Source organism: Sesamum indicum, linkage group LG7, assembly GCF_000512975.1.
Source record: "Sesamum indicum cultivar Zhongzhi No. 13 linkage group LG7, S_indicum_v1.0, whole genome shotgun sequence".
Lineage (NCBI taxonomy): Eukaryota > Viridiplantae > Streptophyta > Magnoliopsida > Lamiales > Pedaliaceae > Sesamum > Sesamum indicum.
Genome location: NC_026151.1, coordinates 3,629,845 through 3,637,988, shown reverse-complemented (window position 1 = coordinate 3,637,988; position 8,144 = coordinate 3,629,845). Strand labels below are relative to the sequence as shown.

General features: G+C 37.9%; 2 protein-coding genes and 1 long non-coding RNA gene across 3 annotated transcripts in view; 2 read left to right on the top strand and 1 right to left on the bottom strand.

The window, feature by feature from the left end:
- The window catches only part of LOC105166119, a 5,679-nt gene extending 3,140 nt beyond the window's left edge, over nucleotides 1-2,539 (top strand). The window contains exons 3-6 of the long non-coding RNA XR_848142.2: nucleotides 339-1,006; nucleotides 1,111-1,193; nucleotides 1,286-1,531; nucleotides 1,803-2,539. This is a non-coding gene — a long non-coding RNA (uncharacterized LOC105166119). The remainder of the gene's footprint in view (nucleotides 1-338; nucleotides 1,007-1,110; nucleotides 1,194-1,285; nucleotides 1,532-1,802) is intronic.
- On the top strand, nucleotides 4,034-6,535 carry LOC105166118 (mannan endo-1,4-beta-mannosidase 7-like). The gene is made up of 5 exons (XM_011085356.2): nucleotides 4,034-4,455; nucleotides 4,522-4,716; nucleotides 4,882-5,004; nucleotides 5,636-5,838; nucleotides 5,920-6,535. Exons 1-5 carry the CDS (start codon nucleotides 4,078-4,080, stop codon nucleotides 6,296-6,298), a joined length of 1,278 nt encoding a protein of 425 aa, XP_011083658.1. The 5' UTR covers nucleotides 4,034-4,077; the 3' UTR covers nucleotides 6,299-6,535.
- The window catches only part of LOC105166289 (glucose-1-phosphate adenylyltransferase large subunit 2, chloroplastic/amyloplastic-like), a gene marked incomplete at its 5' end in the record, with an annotated part of 3,792 nt that continues 1,841 nt past the window's right edge, over nucleotides 6,194-8,144 (bottom strand). Inside the window, 7 exons of the mRNA XM_011085596.2 lie at nucleotides 6,194-6,771; nucleotides 6,864-6,924; nucleotides 7,038-7,144; nucleotides 7,356-7,460; nucleotides 7,536-7,622; nucleotides 7,870-7,950; nucleotides 8,033-8,144. The exon at nucleotides 8,033-8,144 is cut by the window's right edge and continues 41 nt beyond it. Of these exons, the coding sequence (XP_011083898.1) occupies nucleotides 6,670-6,771; nucleotides 6,864-6,924; nucleotides 7,038-7,144; nucleotides 7,356-7,460; nucleotides 7,536-7,622; nucleotides 7,870-7,950; nucleotides 8,033-8,144 (655 nt within the window). The remainder of the gene's footprint in view (nucleotides 6,772-6,863; nucleotides 6,925-7,037; nucleotides 7,145-7,355; nucleotides 7,461-7,535; nucleotides 7,623-7,869; nucleotides 7,951-8,032) is intronic.

Sequence of the window (8,144 nt, the reverse complement as noted above, 5' to 3'; positions counted from 1 at the left end):
GAGCCCTTATGACCTATGTGTCTTTGAAAAAATGTATCCTCCAAGTATCTTTTAATTCGTCATCTTTGAGAGAATCCATTAATCTTTTGATTTCAGTATCAGATTGATGGGAAGCCCACTACGAGTATGCTTCTGAGCTTTTTGTTATCCAAATATATTCTCTTTCAGTCAATGCGAAATTTTCGAACAAGTATCTTATTTCAGTTCTTGGGAAGTCATTCCATTTTTATGTAGTTCGTCAACTTCGTTCACAAGTATACAAGAATTTGTATCGAAATCCATTATCCAATACAGTTTTCCAGCAAAATCAATGCCCAAAAACTTACTTTTGAATGCAGAATTCTGTGTCCCGGTGCCCAATCCAACATAAGGGTTCTTAAGAGGCATACCTCATTCCTGGCAGAAATCAATTTGATGTTGCTGAGTGTCGAAGCAATCTGAGTTATGTGATCGGAAAGAGCATCTCGACCTTTAGATATCCTTGAAAGCTGCAAACCCAAATTTCAGTTTCCATCGAGAGAATATCTTTTTTGTCCCTCAAGGCTTGCAATTCTATAGAATTAGAATTTTTGTGCTGATTTGAGGAAAATTCACATTTCATAAGATGTTCTCGCACAACAGCAGTTAGAACTAGCATTGTATTGAAAGAGCTCTAGGAATAGGCCTAAACATGGAAAGGAAATGGAGAATCTTGTTGGAACCAGCAATGTATTGAAGCTATCAAGAGGGCTTTAGTGGGAAAAGGATAAAATAGCTATAGAAAGAGCAATACGAGAACCTCATGAGAGGGCATTTGCTGAAGCTGGAGAGAGTTCAACAAAGAGTTCTGGTAGAGGCTTAGGAGAAGCTTGAGAAAGCCTCTTTGGTGAAGCAATCGGCTGATAAGGCCTCCACACAAGTCAAGCTTAGAGCAGAATGAGCTGCAGCGGAAAGAGCCACAACAGAGGCCCGTGAGCTTGCTCTAGAGAAAGCAAAGAACACAGGCTGACAGATACCCCACAGAAAGGTTCTTATCTTCCTAAGTTCGTATATTAGTCTGACTGATTTTTCTTTACACAAATAGATTCTTCACTTGTATGGCAGAAGATGATGGATCAAACTTTCCTGCAGGATCTGGAAAATGGATGAGTACTGAATCAGTGCCGAGATGTGAAGCAAGATTAGAGAGGCATCGGAGGATAATGGAGCAAGCAGTACGCACTTCTCCACTTGATCTTTGAAACAATTGCTAAACGTTACACATGTAATTTTTGTCACAATCAAACTCATTCTTTGTACCTTTCAGGCAAAAGCACTTTCAGAGAAGAATATACATGATCCACTTGCCCGAAAAGAGCAGGCTGAGAGAAATACAATTTCTCTTACGACAAATTTGAATTACAATGACTGACGAAATCCCTGTAGATTTGTATTATGACAAGACTCTGTGTCTTATTGCAGAGACTAGCTGAATCATTTGATGCTGATATTAAGAGATGGACCACGCAAAAGTAGGGGAACTTGCAATGCACTTCTCTCGACCTTGCGATATGTATGCATTTCTTACCGTATGCTCCTGATATACTATTACAATTATTACCAAGTTTTTTTTAGTCTATATTTGGGTATCCAGATCATGATTTGAAGACCAAATTGGGGGTGTCTTGTTGTGTATTACTGGTGGAATAAATTGCTACTAAATGTGTTATGGTTTGAGCTTGCTTAACTCTATTACAAGTGATAATAAGATTTTGGAGGCATCTTTATAACTTTTTTGGTCTTCAAATCTGGAAGCCAAATGCATTAAGCATTTTCATTTTCAGATCCTTGGGCCAGACAGCGGCCGGCAGCCTATTTCCCTGACAGAGATCGTAACAACTGCTGCTGTAAACTGTAAAGAAAGCTTACAGGAAGGCAACTCTTTATGCGCATCCTGACAAAGTGCATCAAGGAGGAGCTACCATTCAGAAAAAATACATATGCGAAATTCTTCCGGTAATCAGTTGATGCACATCTTGTAGCATCACGTCGCTGTAAAGTCAGTAACACCTGAAGTGTAAATTAGGATAATCCACATGAAGAAAGTAGCAACTTCAAGTGACAGTATTTGCCTCAATGGGTTTTTGTTTCTATACTCGTGTTACTTTCTCGCTTGGCTATACATCTCACAGACGCTCAATGCTCTATCTACGACAGGCGGCATGGAACAGGTTCAACTCTGAGGAGAGGTGAATACAATGCATTAGGCAATAGTATCCAGGGATGTATTTGTTTAAATCAATTTATTTTTTCATCTTGGAGATGAGGTGCATTCTCCCTAATATCACCAGATGGGAGAACTGAAAATGTGTTAGTGAAATGCTTTATCTTCATATCAATGCGTAATGTAATTCAATAACCATGCATCAGTTGATATGCAGAAAAGTGAATATAATATAGTTCAGACAGATAACCCCGTTTTCTTACACTGCAATGGGAGTCTGTTTATTGGCAGTTGTGTAGGACTTTGGGAACGGACACCATTGTAACATTGGAAACATACATACACTAAAGATTCCGAGTCTCGTGTACTCCATTTCGTTCGCAACTTTTTGTAGAGCTGTTAGTTGTCAAGATTCACGTGCATGGATATTGGCTACCTCAAAATTATTGTAACATTGACGGTGACAACATATTGGAAACAGCCCTCCCATCCATTTCATACCACAACCTCAAATGTCTGTCTATTTCATAATAATAACCTATTCATTAAGATAATATTATGAGTGAAATTGGAAATTCGAACTTTGCCCTTTCATATTACAAACTTTTAATTCAAATTTGCGAGGTGGGTCGAATCCGACTTTTTATGACATAAACGAGTACTTGTACAACTAGTTGTACATAATATCAAAATTTTTGAGTACTTATACAACCAGATGTAATATTACCAATTTCTATAAATCATCAATTGAAGTTGATCATCATTTTGTTTACTAGAGTTGTGTTTGTGCGTGGGCTTTTTGTGCTGAACTGTCAAATTATTGTTATCGTTCTATATTAGTTGATTAATATTGCTAGCGGCATATATACACATATTCGTACCATTATATATGTATGATAATAATTTTACAACATTTTTTACCTATGTACGAAAGGTCTTAATTATCAAAATGTGGCATGTAAAAGTTTAGAATACAACCAAAGTTGAGTGGACTAGTCCTAGAGCTTGTGGTTCAAGAAAAAGGCTCATTTATTATGATACCGGTGGTGGCAAAAGAAAGATTTTACGTGCCACAAAAAGTATGTAATATAGATTCCTTGGAAATTTTGTTTTCATGGAGTATTTTATTAGTTAATCTAATTCAATTTATACATGATGATAATGATCATGATGCTTGTCAGGCTTTCCTCTTGCTACTCAGTCCACTCAATTACTAATGGCAACTAACAATCAAATACATGATGAGATGGCACAAAAGTGGAAAAACTACTTGATAAATAATGAAATTTAGACAATTGTAAATGCATTGTCTTTTTAAAGGCAAGATTGCAATTTTAGTCTCATAATTTAGAGTTGGTAACTTTCTTTTTAAATTAATTGATTTTTATAATTTTATTCTTTTTTTGACTAACTTGACTAAAAAATTGTATGTGACTTGCTCATAACCTAATTAAATTGCAATTTTATTGCCCTAACTTAGGGAGGGTTGGCATTATTGGTCTTGCACTAATTGTTGAGTAAGAGTTGGTATTTTTAGTCCTGCATGATTAATTTACGGAATTAAAATTTGCAATTTAATTAGGTCACGTGCAAGTCATATGTAGTTTTCCAGCCAAATTGGTCGAAAAAAGATTGGAATAACGCAATATTAAAGTTACATGACTGAATTGCTAAAATCAATCCATGCAAAACCAAAAATACTTCCATTGCAGGACTGAATTTCCATTTCTGGCTATATTTGTCGCTAATATTGTCTTTAAGGGAAATGAAATTAGGGAAACCACATTTACTATATACGTTTTCATTGTTGTGAAGAAATTTAAAGCACAAACCACAGAACCTTATGATACCTTTTGATTAAAGTAAAAGTAGAGACAGAATCATAAATTCAAGACATGGCAATTACAATATCAAAGAGAAACTATAGAAAACTTGTTGACAGTACAAAAATGAAGAATTGGGGTCTGATATTCTTGCTTGCTTTCTTGATCCACACACAGAAGTCGCATTTCCAGGCCACAGCAGAAGATGGATTCATCACAGTGGAGAGAGAGCATTTCATCCTCAACGGCAGCCGGTATTACGGTCACGGATTCAATTCCTACTGGTTAATGTACGTGGCTTCTGATCCATCTCAGAGATTCAAAATCTCTTCTGCATTTCAACAAGCTGCAAATCATGGCCTGGAAATTGCAAGAACTTGGGCTTTCAGGGACGGCGGATTTTCTCCGTTGCAGTATTCTCCAGGCTCTTACAATGAACACATGTTCCAGGTCTGGCTCGTGTTTTGATCACAGATTTCAGGCATTCTCGTTTTCCTGACAGGTTTGTCGTGACAGGGACTGGATTTTGTGGTGTCTGAAGCTGGAAAATATGGGATTAAGCTGATACTGAGCCTGGTGAACAATTATGAGGATTCTGGAGGGAAGAAACAGTACGTGAACTGGGCAAGAAATCAGGGCCAGAACTTATCTTCTGATGATGATTTCTTCACGAACTCAGCAGTGAAGGGGTACTACAAGAACCACATTAAAGTAAGGAAACACAGGTTTCTGTCACAACTTCAGATCCTCCTTAATCAATGGTCGATGTTCTTGTTTTCTTTTACTCATAGTTCATTTTACTTTCTTACATATTTATCCGGGGAGCGATGATGATTAATGTAAGTTCTTAAAGTTTGGAGTCTTCTTGATAATTAGGCTGTTCTGACAAGAGAAAACAGCATCACGGGAATTGCTTACAAAGATGATCCTACGATAATGGCGTGGGAGCTTATGAATGAGCCAAGGTGCAGCAGAGATCCATCAGGCAGCACCATACAGGTTTTATGGCCACTTATTTTTGCTTGTTATCAACAGCTGCTTTTCTTGATTTTCTGGCTCAAATTGAACCCAACACCTCACCTACTTTTCCAACCCACACACCCACTCACTAGTGGTCTTGTGATTGGCACTTGAATCTGTTAAACTTCACCAATCACTAGGAATGACAAATACAGCGGGTCAAGTAGAGTCCCCTCCTTAATTTGTTTAAAATGGGTCGGGTTTGGATCTAATTGACTGGTTTTGGGATTTGGACGAGTTTGATTTTATGGACTTGACTGTGGTTGGAGTTGGAGATGGCTTTTGGTTTTACGACCCTGGTAGGGTTTGGGCGGGTCTTTGGTTTTGGACCCGGACCACATGAAACAATATTTACAAATATATTAGATTTATTTAATACATATATTGGTACAATATATTATATTTTTAACGAGTTTAATGCAATTTATCCTCTTGTGATATTATAAATAAATAAATTATTCCCCTAAAAAAAATAGTAACTCATCAAATTTCTAAACTATAGCACACTAAGAACGAAATGGGGGTGCCAATTGCAATTAACCTCCACTGATAATGATTAAGTAGATATAAATGCAGGTGGAGCTAACTACGGTGGTTCTCTCTCCCCCAGGCCTGGATCGCAGAGATGGCTTCTTACCTGAAATCTATAGACCGTAATCACCTGCTGGAAGCCGGGCTAGAAGGCTTTTATGGCCAATCAGATGCCCACGAGCAGCAAAACAATCCACAGTTTCAAGTGGGAACAGATTTCATTACAAACAACCGGATTTCAGACATAGATTTTGCCACTGTTCACTCATATCCAGACCAATGGTAACCATTGCTGTAACCTCACCTGTCTCAGTTCACATGGCCAAACCTGGAAAATTAATATTCCTTCTGTTTGATGAACAGGTTAACCAGCCAAAGCGACGAAGCCCAGCTCTTGTTCTTGAACGATTGGCTCAACAGCCACATTCAAGATGCGCAGACCGTTCTGCAGAAGCCGGTTCTGTTTGCAGAGTTTGGAAAGTCATCCAAGGATGCTGGATATGACACGTACAAGAGAGATGACCTGTTTAATATGGTTTATTCAGCAATATATTCATCGGCCGGAAGTGGAGGCGTAGCAGCCGGCGGCTTGTTCTGGCAACTTCTGACTGAAGGGATGGATGACTTTTCTGATGGCTATGAGATTGTGTTTAGCGAAAACCCTTCGACAGCTAGTCTGATTGCAGATCAATCACAGAAACTCAACAAGATTCGCGAGAAATATGCAAGACTCAGATTTTGAAGACAATACAGGTCAGTAATGGGCAAGACTCAGATTTTGAAGACAATACAGGTCAGTAATGGCACAAAGCATCTGTAATAGAAAACATGATTACAAGAGTGTCAGTATTATTTCTCAAAATCGAGAATTCTTTTACATGTTTACACCTCAAAGGGTATCTGAACTGAACTAGATTTTTATCTTACTTAACCTAGGAAAGCCAAAAGCTCACATTTATTCAGGTATTAATGTCAAGAAGCTAGTGTTCTCTAGTTCTTACATACAGGGTAGACTAGTTACTTATTCACCCATGAAAATTGGACTCTACTATCTATGCAAGCAGAAAGCAGTGTCAGCTTCTTACAGTGGGTCAACCCAGTATAAAGATTCCTTTATATGATTGTTCCATCTTTAATGGTGGAATTCTTCAGTATAACTGTGATGCCTGATCTAATGTAGAATCCTTCATCAGCCCTGTCGGCTTCTTCAACACACTGAGGCATCCGGCAAACCAGAAACTTTATCAGTACAGATTGAACTTTTCTTCTTCGTCAACAAGTTGTAGATAGAGTAACTAGAAACTTACATCTTTATTTGCAATGATGACATCCTTTCCAATCTTTGCATTCTTGTCAATTATACAATTACTTCAAGAAAAAGCAATGACGATGAGTCAGTCTGGAAAGGACAATGCACATAATCTAAATCGAAGGCAGCATTTTCCGAGTTTTTATCAAACACACTTTAATCTGAATCTTACCTGATTTTAGTGTTATGTCCAACACCAATAGGAACCTTTCCTTCTGCCAGAAGAGATGCAATTTCAGATTCCGTTTGATAATAATCTGCACCCATCATCATAGTATCCTGAAAAAGGCAAGATTTTTTCTTTCAGGAATCGTACTTTTTTAGCTTAACAAAGAACACCCACGAGCATGTTGCCCCAACATTCATTAAAAACCATGGTCTATTAACAAAAACCACGTTGAAACACAGAGGAAGAAGTCATTTCCTCAGCTGCAAAAGATGTCTAGAACTAAAAGGAAATGATTTTTAGAGCTCAAGGTATAGAATTTACCTTAAGCTCAACACCATAGTCTAAGCGTGATCTTACACCTACAATAGAGTGCTGAACACTACATTCCCGCAAGAAGCAACCATGTGAAATTATTGCATCCACTATCTGGAAGAAACACTTTTATCAGATATGCCAGAACAAGAAGCGAAAAGCACTACAGATGAAAGATAAGCAGCATACCCTGCATTTTTCGACCTTAGTAGGTGGCAAGAATCTTGGAGATGTATAGAAAGGAGTCTTCGGATCATTAAAATCGAACTTTGGAGACTGAAACAGAACATGACCCGCATTTAGCTTGCAGATTTAGATACAGAGCCCGAAACTTTCGGCATTATGTGTAATGCTCCTCCTTATTGCAAGCAATGCTAGTCTTTTCACAACCCATATCGTTGAATTAATATTTGTCTTAGAATTTTTTGACAAATCGCCAGATGCAGATCAAATTGGCAATTATATTTTATCAGATTTTAGCAAAACGGTTCTCAGAAAAAAAATCAGCAACAGTGAGACTGACCTGATCAGTGAGGGCCAAGTTGGCATCAAAGAATGACTTTATGGTTCCAATGTCCTCCCAGTAGTCACTAAATAAATATGCCTGGTAACAGGATGAATCGAAAAATTCAATACAGAAAACCAAATTAAAACATCCCTACAAAAATTGCTGATCCCAATATCACCTGAACATTATGATCCTTCACAGCTGAAGGAATGATTTCGGAGCCAAAGTCATTGCATGACGGGTATGTCCATCTCAGAAGCTTCAATAGGACATCAGTCCTAAACACGTAA